General features: G+C 31.7%; 1 protein-coding gene across 1 annotated transcript in view; it reads left to right on the forward strand.

Annotated features, from left to right (window-relative positions):
* LOC143072400 (dual oxidase 2-like) overlaps positions 1–14,415 on the forward strand; it is a 76,477-nt gene that overhangs the window by 23,145 nt on the left and 38,917 nt on the right. Inside the window, exons 11-15 of the mRNA XM_076247313.1 lie at positions 1,071–1,258; positions 4,012–4,196; positions 5,736–5,857; positions 8,112–8,276; positions 11,395–11,508. Coding sequence (XP_076103428.1) covers positions 1,071–1,258; positions 4,012–4,196; positions 5,736–5,857; positions 8,112–8,276; positions 11,395–11,508 — 774 coding nt within the window. The remainder of the gene's footprint in view (positions 1–1,070; positions 1,259–4,011; positions 4,197–5,735; positions 5,858–8,111; positions 8,277–11,394; positions 11,509–14,415) is intronic.

Raw genomic sequence — 14,415 nt, forward strand, 5'->3', positions numbered from 1 at the left:
GGTAGTTTTGGTCGTTACAAATATCACCCAAGTGAACGATATTCATCCTGAGTTTTTATAGATATTAGAAGATGTGGTATGAGTGCCAATGAGACAACTCTCCACACAAGTCACAATTTGTAAAAGAAAACCCATTATAGGTCAAAGTACGGTCTTCAACACGGAGCCTGGGCTTATACCGAACAGTAAGCTATAAATGGGCAATAAAACTTACTTCAGTAAAACCATTCAAAAGGGAAAACCAACGGTATAATCTATATAAAAAAGCGAGAAACACTTATGAACCACATCAACAAACGGCGGGTTCCTGATTTAGGATAGATGCAAACAAATGCAGGGGGTACCAACTTTCAGTCACATCATAACATAGAAAGACACACTATAAAATATCAATTGAAATGGCTTAACTCAATCAAAAGACATAAATAAACACAAGTGAATATACCCTGAACGAATAATTTTGATCTATGACAAGATGTTAATACAAAATCAATAAAATAATGGGGCGAATAAATAAAGGCAACATAAATATACAGTTGTTCAATGTTGAATAATTACAGTAAGGAACAAATAACCTTGCCGCCAAATAGAAAATTGTACACAGGTAAAAGAAAATATGTGGAGAACGAATTTATTTTTTGCAAACTAAATAATTCAGTTGTTCATAGTACGAGAAACAGAAGTGAAAATTTATTGAAAATGAGGGTCGGTTGAAATAAAACTTTACGACAAAAAAGATGATTTTAGCTTTCCAATTGTAATTGTGAAGGAACTTTCCATTTCTAAGTAGCAACATTCCAGCAGCACCTGCATACGGGGTATATATCACCCAATTGATACGATATTCCCGTGCTTGCATTTCCTATCATGAATTTCTTGATAGAGGGTTGCTGATCACAAGGAAGCTATTAAACCAAGAGTTCCAAATGGTGAAGTTGAAATCATCCCTTCGTAAATACGGACGCATCACGAGTTGGTTGACCGTTATGGAATAACCGTTTCAAGAAAAAATAACATTAGGGAATGAAAATCTGTTTTACCTATTTTTTATTAAAAACCTTCTTTTTTAGAGCATTTATTTGGAACTCTGGATTTTTCTCGCCGCGATTTGGCAGCTTTAAATATACAGAGAGCTAGAGATCATGGTCTTCCTGGATATAACGACATTCGACAGGCTTATGGATTACCCCGTGTGGACTGGACGGGAATCAACAACTTAACTGTTAATAGCGGAAAAATAAACCAAAGCCTAATCGATGTTAGTATTGAGTAAACTAAAAAAAATATCTGTTTTAAGAAAGCATCATTAATGCCTATCTTTCTCTTTCTGAGCTAATTGTACAAATTGTAAATAGTTATATCAGAAAAAAAGACGCAAAAGATACCAAAGGGAAATTTATACGATAACATACACGAGCAAAAGGTTAAACTTAGATATGTAAAAAGCACACTGAGGGGCAATCATCCCGTTTGTCATAAATTGTAGTGTGAAGTCGTTCATCCTTGTGAATATTGAGGAAAAGACTTGGGCATGAAGCAGGTTTTCTGGTATCAGTCATATCCTTAATTTCAAGTTCACAGGGATATATGAGATGTAAGTACTGACTGACATATGGGTTATTCAGTGATTGAACATCATCAATAATTATAGAATTTCGCAAAGTGCTTTTTCGTTTTGTCTTTTTGTCTTTTAGAAAGTCCTGAATAAATTCTGCTTCAAAGTACAAAAAAGATTCGGCCAGTAGGGTTGTATTATTGGTACCAATTGGAATTCTGACTATCAGTTTGAGTATCAATTCTCCAAACTCAACAAATATTTTTTCGATCAATAAGTCCAGTATTTTGATAATTTCGGCTTCAGTGTATTTTCTTATAGAATCAGTGTGGTCCTTAAAGTGGCACTAGTTTTCAAATTCACATGAATACGGGTTAATCAGGTTGAATTATGCACTTGCAAGTGAATAATTCAAAATCAATGTTTCCTAGCTTAATTTGACAAAATTGGACTATACTGGCTGCTAAACACAACTTATTATTTCAATCTTTCACTTTCATTAATGATTGAACAAACAAAAAAAAACATTCTTTAGATTTTTTATAGATCTCGTATCGAGTGCCCCTTTTATTACTATTATCTTAACCTAAACGAAAAATTTATATCCACGATACCCATTTTCATAGAAAAGACTATGTTAAATTAGATGTTGAAGTCGATCATTCCATTGGGCATGAGAATAGTTGTGTAAAGCGTAGAAGAAATCGAAACTAAATGCTGCTGCAAGATTGCTGAGATTGTGATCTAAGATTTAGCAGTAGATCTTTAGATTTGTTTTAGAAATTCACATCTAATTGACACCATTGGTTGTACATATCTCATCACAATACTTTGAAGGCCATCTTTTACTTATAATCCTGGTACATTTGATAAGTATTTACTGTAAAAAAGAATAGTAGTTAGCAATAAATAAAGATGTTTAGTCGATTTCTTGATGACTCAGCCATTTATCGTTCTTTACAAGGAGTTTTGTGAAGTTTTGATAATAACGGTCGATTTTCTCTTCGTTTCTTTGATGTAAAGAAAGAAGGACAGATTTATTATTTTGTAAAATTTCATCCTTTTTAAATGATGTTAATGACTATGTAGGATTACCAGTTTTGCTGTTTGAAGCACCCCTTTTATGAGACATTCCAAGTGATGGTTTTTATATATTATTCAACACATTAATATTAATGGCTTTATATGCTGGAAAAACGACAAATTCGTCCTGCAATGAGGATAAAGCATCCACAACATCCGGGCTCTTGAATGGGTAAGAAAAACCTTGTGCTCATAGTACATCGTAGTTTCAGAATGCGTTTCTTTCTGAATGTATGATAGAACAGCTTTGATTCATTCAGACCAAATGTCTAGTTAAGGTTTATTTGGCTCGCTCTTTATCCATTTCTGCTATAGTATTCAATTTCATCCATCAATAACCTGAAGTTGTTTTCCAGTTGATGGACTGGGAAATTCTATATTTTGGTCCCTTTGTTAATAACTCTCTTAGTTAGTTTAGTTTAAACATATTTATTTATAGTGGATTGGGAAACAAGTTTTGCAACTTATATTAATCACTTTCAGTTGCGGGTGCGAGTAAATATTATTTTGAAAATGATCAATTGTAAACAGCAATAATGTTCAGCAAGATACGATTTACAAATAAAACAATATGAACAAAATGTTCAATTGACCACTTAAGGAGTTATTGCCCTTACTAGTCAACTTTTAACTATTTTTCTTATATTTTTGTAATATTTTACTCCACTTAATCTACTGGGCCAAATAGATTTAAACTAACTTAATATCCAAATTTTCAAAAGGTTATATTGATTGAAAAATGTAACCGATGACCCTGCCATCTAACCAACATGGCCACAATGGCTAAAATACAACATAGGGGTTTACTATAGAAATTTAAAGGGCAATTGTGAAACAAAACAATTTCACTTGTCTACAACTTGAAAACTAAATTAAATAATGACGAGGGGTCTTCATTACCTATTGCAAGACTACGATGGGATAGCCTGCTTTTAATTTAACTGCAGGGCCAAATTAAACTAAAATTGACCTCAATTATTATAAGGGTATCTAATACTATATATTATGAACTTAACATGATTTCCAAAACTACAGTAGATACAGGTGAGCGACACAGACTTTTGGGAGACTAGTTTATGAAACAAATCAACTAAAACAAATAAACCTTTTTTTTCTTCTTTTTTTTCTAATGAGCAGGTCTCGTATAACAGTCGTATTTGAACTTTTGTTACATTTAACATAATTAAACCTATTGATTGAGAAGAGAAATAATTCGCACGTTGTTTTTTATCACTGCCAATCAAATTGAAATATGGATAGACAGTTTTTAAACTTACAAGCTTGCATAGGGATCCGACAGTGAAGTACTCAGACATGAGTATCAAGTCTTTATATATAAATGTATATTTATTGTATTTTTTTGCTATAATTAGGCAATTGAAAGAGTACGAAGTTTATATGGAAACAGTTCAGCACCTGATGAACTTGATCTCTTTGTTGGGGGAATGTTAGAAACAACATTTGATGGACCAGGGCCATTGTTTAGAAACATACTTCTTGAACAGTTCTTACGTATTCGACATGGGGATAGGTTTTGGTATGAAAATACAGATGAAAGGTAATACTTCTTTATATACGAGTTAAAAGTTGATGTCATAACACGAAAAACATATACGCCTGTTTACGTGACGTAGGATGGTATACCTTCAACATAAAAAGAAGATGTGGTATGAATGCCAATGAGAAAACTCTCCACAAAAGACTAAAATGACACAGAAATTAACAACTTGAAAACTTGGTGATTTGTTTATATCTATTGACGTATGGTAACGTTTAAGAGTTCTGGGATTGTATTCATTAATAATTGGGATTTTTGAGTTTTTAGACAATAACTCAAAAGTGCTTTGAGAAGTATTCATAAAACCTTGATGACAGGTAAATATCTAATAAAATTACCTCCCGTTAGTTTTTTTAGAACAATTTTTGAGACGACATTTTGGATTCATGAAACTTTATTTTTTGAAAAGCGACGGGAGTATCATGCTCCTCTGGCGCAAGTCTTTATTTCTGGTTATTCGAACCGATCTATTGAGTTTAGCCTCTTACAATTTATTGACTGTCACGACTTGGGAGGGGCATTGAGAGCTCATAAACATGTTTAAATCCCGAAAAGTTTTTCGGACGCGTGCAAATGATTGAATAGATGTTCATTCATTACATTTTTACCTCTGCTGGTGTACTCAGTCCCATAAGGTATCATCAGCTCAGTGGCCAGTACTTTAGAATTGACACGATTTATGACATACCTTTCTTAAATGTTCCGTTTACAAAATGATGAATTATAAAGAAACTTACGGTTTCAACTCCCTCAGGCAAATTTTACCTTATATGCATGGGCTATTATGTTAGGCCTTGTCTTTGTCATATATTTTTTCAGCTGTTATTTATAGTGTACTATCAAACTAGATTTCAATTATAATTTCATGGAACCAGCGATACTATAGATACGGTATAATGTAAGCTTTCAAAAATAATTTAGCTCCAGGACTTTGTCATTGACCAGTTATTATGCTCTACTTGAACAATACAGATTATCGAAAGAACAAAGCTAAGATTCATCGGGTTGTCTATGCGTGCCAGTGGACCACCCGCGGGATTGTTGGCAACTGAGTCGAAGCACGAGAAGTTAGTTGAAAAAAGGGAAATATTTCAATAGGTCACATGAAACTCGGACTCAAACTCACACCTTCAGTAAATCAACAATAAACATAATAATAAACATGAAACAAAATATACATATCAAGCAAGAAGTTGTACTTATGTTCAATAATCAAACTGAATACATTATTATTACAAATTAATGATAAATTGAGTCACCAAGCTCATGCTGTGTTAACGTTGGATATTGTCATTGTTGCTGTGTTGTGTCATGGCCGAAAAGTGAATAATTCTTCCCGGTCAATTTTTAACTTCTAGTATTTGCATGCATTATCTGAAATACACAAATACAAAAATACGATTTATGACAAACAGAATACATAATATGCCTAAAATTTAATTAATTTGGTAGTCTAAAGTATTGGTCGGTTCTTCAAGTTAGGCATGTTATTAACTTTATCTTTTCAAACAGTAACAGTTGATTTCAAAATTCATTTAGATTTCGACAGTTTGATGACGCAACAATTGCAGAAATAAACAGTGTAACCTTGAAAGACATAATTTTGAAAGTGACAACAATACCAAGCAGCGAACTTCCACCAGACGTTTTTTCAAGTCTCAGTAAGAACATCGTATTTATAAAAGTAATTTTCAAAACAAAACCAGAAATTATTTCCGTAGTCCTTTACCACAGCCCATAATGATATACAAAGACACTTGTTACACGTTCTCAGTATAGTTATTTTCAGATAGGATATTAAGAAATGATAATGATAAAATTAGAATCTTCTTGATCTTGTCTTGTAGATTTGAAGGGATTACTCATATTGATAAACTATAATATAGAAGAGAAACAAGCGATATGCGATTATCTACGGTCTTTATGCACAAAAGAAAAAACTCATTATAATCGTTATGTCCTTGAATGAGGATGACACGAACAGACCGAGAAAAGAAGCTGTCTATTTTCTGTCATGAATAAAGAAAATATAATATAGCTCTCCTATTTAATGGCAATATGTCTGTTAACTAAATGAGGCTTTGTGGATTGCAAAGATTTCTTATCAAATTTGGACATGTTGTGTGCAATGGAAATACTGATTTTTTTTCTTCCGACACATCTGTTGTTGTTTTTAGAAAATAATTTGAACAGTTTTTCATTAAATACTCTATCTCAGCAAAGCCTAATCAGAGACTAATTTATTATTGTAGAATTATTATACTATCCCATTTCATGTTTATTTTGTGTTAAGGTAGATTATAACTAAGCAAATTGACTCTTCAGAAATACTGAAATCGAACTAACGACTGTATCGTACATATTCCGATTGCATTTGATATGTACCTCCGTTTTTTGCACAAGGTTATTATCAAATTAAGGTGCAAATACCATCAGTTAAAGGTCCATCGTTGAAAATGTTCAATTTCTTTTTTCTCCATCCTTCACTTGTAAAATCAATTAATCATTTTACACAACAGACATGCCTAGAAAGAACAGTTTTGTCCGCAAAACATGATTTCATAGTAAATATCGCAAGTTCCAACTCATACAAGTGAGAGGTTTAGCGCTAAAAAAAAACAGGTTCAACCCACCATTTTTCTACATTTGAAAATGCCTGTACCAAGTCAGGAATATGACAATTGTTGTCTACTCGTTTGATGTGTTTTATCATTTTATTTTGCCATTTGCTTAGGGAAATTCCCGTTTTGATTTTTTTCTCAGAGTTCAGTATTTTTGTGATTTTACTTATCATACACGGAATGGAAAACTTGTTATCACAAATAGCTACTGTACTGTATAAATGCATATCATTTCAAACCCAAAAGAAAGTTAAAAATATCATAGAGATTCTCAAGTTCTATGTACAAGTCCCGAAAAGAAACCGTACAAAAGTACGAAAATTTTAGCGGATGACAATTGAAATTGCCATTCAGTTTATATCTTAATAACATGTGTTCATGTCTCACTAAGTTATTACAATTATTAGTGTATCTTACGGTGTATATCCTTTGGGTTGTTTTTTATCAAGCGAATGTGTATATAATTTTAAAAAGATACATATCGAACGGGCATTTCCCCTCCTGAAATATTTTTTATCGAGCATTAGTAAAAGTGTCTTTAAGGTAGATAGGGTGTCTTCCTCCATCTTGGATTTTGAAATACTAGAAAACAAGGTCTAGATCTTTGATGAAATGTGCAAATTTTTATAGTAGTAGGTAATTCATGTGTAAGAATTTTCATTATAATTTAGAAAATGCCATGTTTGATCATATTTATGATTGTATTTTACAAAAATAAGAATCCTTTTGTTTGATTCATTTTTTTCCAACTTTGTCAAATAAGGGGAGGCAACTCAAATGCAAGAGCAGATAATCCAGATAGTGTTACTTTTACAATAGAATGTGTTAGGAATTTACCCATTTTTACATGTAGCAAGAAAACAAGTTCGGTGACCCCATTTTTTCTTTTTCTTATCTGAAAGCATAATATTGAAGCTATCTTCTCATATTTTATCTCAAAATTCTATGGTGTGGTTTGCGTTTTATGGCGGAAAAATGGGATTTCCATGCATAATCTATACAAAATCTTGACAATTTTGAACAACCTGTAGCGTGAAAATAAGTCCGGTGACCCATTCTTTTTATTAATGTTTTTAAACAAGCAGGATATGAACTACATTTTGGCAAATTATTAAAAGATTCTATGGATTATAATTTAGACACCCCATCTACCTTAAATTGTATAAAAGCAGTCGGTTTGGTTTTTTTGTGCTTTTGTTTAGTTTTCCTGTTTGGTTCTTTTAATAAAGTATTTAATGTTGCAAGTGTATTAAATAGCAAATTAATTAATTCTTTATTTGTTTCTTTTTTTTAGATGATCCATGCCCGCAACCAAGCCAATTAAAGGCAGACTCAAACCAGACGGAACAGTCGATCCCCACCATAGAAAACTGCACCAGATTACAACACTATGATTATTTCTCTGGAAGTGAAGTTTCTTTTCCGTTAACATTTATTTTCCTTGGGCTATGTGTCCCTGGTAAGTGAAATACTTCATTGTGATATCACTATCCTCTTCTCTTTTTTTTTTTTACAGAAAAAGGCTAGTACACACAAGTTTATTTCTTATATAAGCTATTCAACATTTGCACACAAGAACATACCCATTGCTAGCTCTTCAAAACACGTTTTAATTCTAGTTTCTAGAATAAAAAGCGGCTATTAATTATACGATTTAAATTTATTTATATAAACAGACTTACCAATGCGTCTTTTGACCTGGTAATTTTTTTCCAATCAATTCATAGTTACTGTAAGTTGTAAACTTAATACAACTTTATCATTCGTCGTTCAACTTAAAACATACGTCAAAGAGATGTGAAAAAATACCAAAGTGACATTAAAACTCATCAGTCGAATGTCTGTGGTTATAGTTAAGGTCTATTTAAAACATAACCTATTTTAAATCATAAAGTGTTTTTTTAACTATGCTTTCAAATATAAGATTTGAGGCTTGACGTTATTTGTCGATCAAATTAAGCAAACAATTGTGACTAGAACTGTTTAGTAAATCATTTCTACAGCAAATTGAATGTTATATATAATGTCATACAATAATACAAGATACTGGACGTTTTCCATTCTATGGATATTTACTGAAGGAAGAGAACTTCATCTGTAAAATAAGTTAAATAACAAAAACACCGAATAAAAATAATTCAAAACGGAGAGTCTCTTATCAAATGGCAAAATTAAAAGCTCAAACACACAAAACGAACGGTAAACAACTGTCATATTCATAACTTGGTACAGGGATTTCCTTATGTAGAATGACAGTCGTGCAAACAAGCATCATATGAACATTGGACTATTAGTCAATTTATTATCTTCAATATATCATTAATTACTGAAGGCAACTGAATTTCAATTTCTGTTATATTTGCACATTAGTTCATAGCTATTATGATTTGTAATAGGCTATTCTTCACTTTCAAGTCTATCGTGTGTTAAAAATGTTAGATGTAAGAAAGAAATCTTGAACAAAAGATCTTCGTTTTTTGTAGGGTTTAAGTTGCTCAGTCTTTATTTTCTATGTTGTTTATTGTTGTTTCGATGTTTGTTTTTTATGTTAGTTTATTTACGACTTTAATATGAGTTTAAATACATCTATGGTATCTTCGGTCACTTTTTAACAATAGAAGTTTGACTCTAAATATTAAGATATTTGATGACAGTACACTCGAAATATATGACGAGTAACACATATTTGATCAAAAATATAAAAAAAAGATTTATTTCTAATTGTCAAAACTGTGGATAGCAGATTAATAGAATCTTGACTGTTTTATGAGATCATTTTTTATGATACTAATTCTTCTATTTGACTACATGAAAAATTGCTTGTAAAATTCTTAAAGAGTTGTTCGATCCTTATCTTTCTTATAAAACAACAAGACTTTTTATTTAAATACGAATTATAGACGTAAAGTGCAAAAAAATATATTTAATTGAATAAGCAAAGTATGAAAACAGTGATATGATATGAAAAAATGTAAATAACAAAAATACTGATTTCTGAGGGAAATTCAAAAAGGAAAGTTCCTAATCAAATGGAAAAATCAAAAGCTGAAATACATCAAACTACTGGACAACAACTGTCATATTTCTGACTTGGTACATGCAATTTCTTATTTTAAAGCTTGCTAAACCGCTCACTTGTATGACAGTCGCATCAATTTCTATTATATTGCATCGATGTGTGAACAAAACAAACAGACATAATAGGTAAAAATGTTAACAATAAGGGTACATCAGTCAAAATTGTGTTATTTTCTTAATCCATAGAAGAACAAACAAATATGTAAAAAAAAAAGGATAAAAGGGCATAAAGACCAAGCATATTAGCATTAAACTAAAGATAAGAACACACAAATTTGACAAAAGTGAATAACGCAATGCCGGGATGTGTAAGTACAGAGCCACGTCATATATGTATCAAAGAAACATAAAAAGGCATATAGACAAAGCACATTAGCGAAAATGAAAGGCAAGAATACAAAAATGTCCATACCAAAAATCTATACTTCTAGACCATCGTGTATTATTTGTGAAGTTGAGATGAACTTTTTTAGAAAAATGACGAGCATTCTTTATCAAACCACTGGTTTCAACAACTTTCTGCTTAGACGTTTTAGGAGTCTGAGTAAGAACTCCAAGCTCTTGAATACCGAATAAGTGGGGAAGTGTATATCCCATATGCAGGTGAATTTGATATTCTCAATTTATATTGCTACTACGGTGGTGGAAATTGATTATTTTAAAATCAAAATTGTCTCTTTTGTCAAAGATTCTGGTACAAAGGTGACTGTGTATGTCAAATTCGAGGTATATGTCTCAAAATGAGACAGAGGCAGCTGTGTCTGTTGTTTCTTTAATTTCAAGTTCTGGGGGGATATATCGAAAGAATTTAATCAGAAAAATTTGGATTGTTAATGGAAATTTTGTTTTATGAATGGATTTATGAGTTTTGAACAGCGGTATACTACTGTTGCCTTTGTTTAATGGAAAAAACGTCATCAATATATCTGAAAGTAAAATTAAATCACCTGGCTTCTTTGATCTTCTTGTTTTTGACAAGTGTCTGAATGAACTCTGATTCATATGCAAATAAGAAAATAAGAAATTTTTAAAGTTCTGCAAGTAGAGGTGCACTTTTTGTTTTTATAGAAATGCCGACAATTTGTTGAAAAAGTCTACCTCCAAATTCAACAATTATGTTGTCAATTAGAAACTCCAGCATACTACACAATTGTCCCTCTGTGAAGAAAGTTAAATCACAAAAAAAACCTGAATTCTAAGGGAAGTTGAAAATGGAAAGTTGCTAATAAATAGCAAAATCAAAAGCTCAAACAAATCAAACGAATGGATAATTGTCATATTACTGACTTGGTACAGGTTTTTTCTTATGTAGAAAATGGTGCATTGAACCTGTTTTATCTTTTTTTCTCTCACTATTTACTAAATATGCTGTACAGTATTCTAAAGTAATAAACTTTAGCGAATGCTACCAATAAATGCAATAAATACTATCAATGATTATTACATATTCATAACTATGAAGAAATTTCGTACTGTCAATAAAATGTTTTCTTTTTCAGCCACTATCGGGATAATGTTGTTTTTGAACAAAAGAAAACAGAAAGAAATTGCAGAAGCAAGGAAGCGACTTGCACCAAGACGACAAAAAACTGCTGATCCAAATACTTTTACCGGTAAAATAATGATCTTTAAGTTTAATTATGAACGGTTTTCACTTTGATATTAAATTTACATCAACAAAAACAATACAAAAATAAGACGATGTTGAATGATAGCCAATGAAAAGAGAGAAAGAAACCAACAACGTCCATTACGATTAAATGCATTATATGTAACCAATTCAATTAACTTTTCGGTAATTGACGATTAACATTTTTGAAAAATGTATATCAATCACATCGGTCTTACAATTAGGAACATTTTCTTCTTGTAATGTTGGTCAAATGTTATCTAGCCCATTAAACGATTAACATTTATCAATATTGTTTTATTAACAAGCCACTTCTGTATTGGCCCAAATTTGAATTCAAGATGAGCCAGTATAGCTCATTATGCATTATACTAGTATCAGCGATATTCCCGTGTTTGCATTTCCTATCATGATTTTCTTGATAGAGGGTTGCTGCTCACAAAGAAGCTATTTAATCAAGAGTTCCAAATGGTGAAGTTGAAATCATCCCTTCGTAAATTTTACGGACGGCATCACGAGTTGGTTAACCGTTATGGAATAACCGTTTCACAAATGATATCGGATATGTTCCTTACGTCGTAACTACAATCCCCATCCCTTTAATGAATTTGACCTACCGAATTAGACTATTTACCGGATTTGTAATCACATAAGCAACACGACGTGTGCCATATGTGGAGCAGGATCTGCTTACCCCTCCGGAGCACCTGAAATCACCCCTAGTTTTAGGTGGGATTCGTGTTGCTTATTCTTTAATTTTTTTATGTTCTGTCATGTGTTCTATTGTTTGTTTGTCTTCTTTCATTTTTAGCCAGGTGTTGTCAGTTAATTTATGATTTATGAGTTTGACAGTCCCTCTGGTATCTTTCGCCCCTCTTTACATGCATATTTTGAACATTTTCGGTATCCACTATGTATTGGTTACCTAAAGTTAAGTTAAAACCGTAATATATCGTTTAACCTCGGCCTATAGTAATTGTTTTTTATGCGTTCCTTCTCTACTATCAAATAAAAATTGATCGTTAATGTTTTGTCCTTAAGCATATAAAAGTAGTGGAACTATTCAATTTGTGAAGCGTAAAAATTTCTCTGGACGTTTTGGATATAATAAAGTGCTTTTAATTGTCCTTTTGATTGGGTTGAAATTTTTTAGCTTTTCTACTTTTTACTCTACACTTCCACACACTTTGTTAAACAATAGTGTTCCTATTTAATCACATGGTCGTGTTTCTTCTACTAAAGACTCAGCAGTGACGATCGAATACAAAAAAATTAAAAAGACCCAATAAAGTACAAAGCTGAAGAGCATTGAGGACCAAAATTCCTAAAAGGTTTGCCAAATAAAGCTAAGATAATATATTCCTGAAGAAACTTTCCTAGTTTTTATAATTGTAGTTTAGCTACATAGTTTGTACTTTTGAATACTAAGATTGGCAAGGCAATTTACCGTGAGAGTAGTGCATCTGCTTCAAATTCATTCTGATTCTGGAATTGATTATTTTTGAAGCCATACCCATACGCACAAAGACAAAAGCATACCATTTCAGAAACCTCAAACTTGTGTCAAAGGTTTTATTAGGTAATAATGATTTGAACCTACACAAAACATTTTTGTTTTAAAAAGACTATAAATGAAAACCGATCGCGAATTATATTGTCTCCCCATAAGGATAAAATTTTAGGAAGATTTCTCAGGGTTATCTTACATTTATCACTGAGAGGAGCTAGCACACAATTTTTAATTAGCGCTTATTGAACGTCAAAACTATTTTCCCGAGAAAAAGGAATGTGTATTTAATCAAGCATAAGGACTTACACTAGTAACCCGAATTTAACTTGATCGGACAAAAACGTGTTAACGCTATTTAAATGAGATTGATCGTTATTTGATAAAGATTGACAAAAATTAAAAATTATATTTAATTCATTTCAATTCATATCAATTCATTTTAACGCCAGTCAAATAGATTTCTCTGCAGTCGATCAATTGAAATCAAGTTAGTGGTTAGTTGCGTCAAACTAATAGGCCACGCCCCTGTTAAGCTATTTCAAACATGCATTAATTCGTTTTAAACATGGATGAGACCCGGACTTTTTACAGGTAAATCACTTAAGCGAAACGACCTCGATGTATCTATCGTTTGGGCAGAATCAATTTGCGCCAATTGCAGTTTTTTGTTTCAAACTTTAAATGCGTACAGTCTTAGTAAAGTCACATGTTTCACAATTTAAACAAGCGAATGAATAATAGGGCGCCCGAATAATACACGTGACATGTTCATATATAAGGAATTAAAATAAAAACATTAAAATATATATGCACACGCGGTTTAAAAATGCAAAACTTGTGAATTTGTTGAAAATAAAATAGATAGATAATTATATAACATGATTTTAATTTGCTCAAATGCACTAGATCTTTATCGCATATAAACATGCGTTTCAAAAATTGCCAAGTTCTATGAAAACTCGTGGCATGTAAGTTACGTGTGGTCCTTTGCAACTATTTACAAAACTTTATGTATATTTACCGTTTCTCTTTTTTCTTTTTAACTATAATAATTCTTTATTCCGTAAGAAAATTAATATACAGCTCATAGGATCAAATACATACACAAATTATACAGTTTACTATATTGTACTCGTATGTAAATGTAGACACGGAAAACTACACAGAAATTATTCATTGTGTACATAATTTAAATCGATGTATTTCATATTTTCGGTATTGACTGTAAAAAGTGCTTAAGTGCAGTATGAGTAAAATACAGAATTAACTCTATCTTTTTTTATATTTCTTTATTTTAGAGGTAAGCTGCTGGCCAAGTTTCACTTATTCTGTCGCAAATCATTTACTTCAATAACCAATCAATTGTATTCTGAAAGAAGT

Source organism: Mytilus galloprovincialis, chromosome 4, assembly GCF_965363235.1.
Source record: "Mytilus galloprovincialis chromosome 4, xbMytGall1.hap1.1, whole genome shotgun sequence".
NCBI classification, from domain to species: domain Eukaryota; kingdom Metazoa; phylum Mollusca; class Bivalvia; order Mytilida; family Mytilidae; genus Mytilus; species Mytilus galloprovincialis.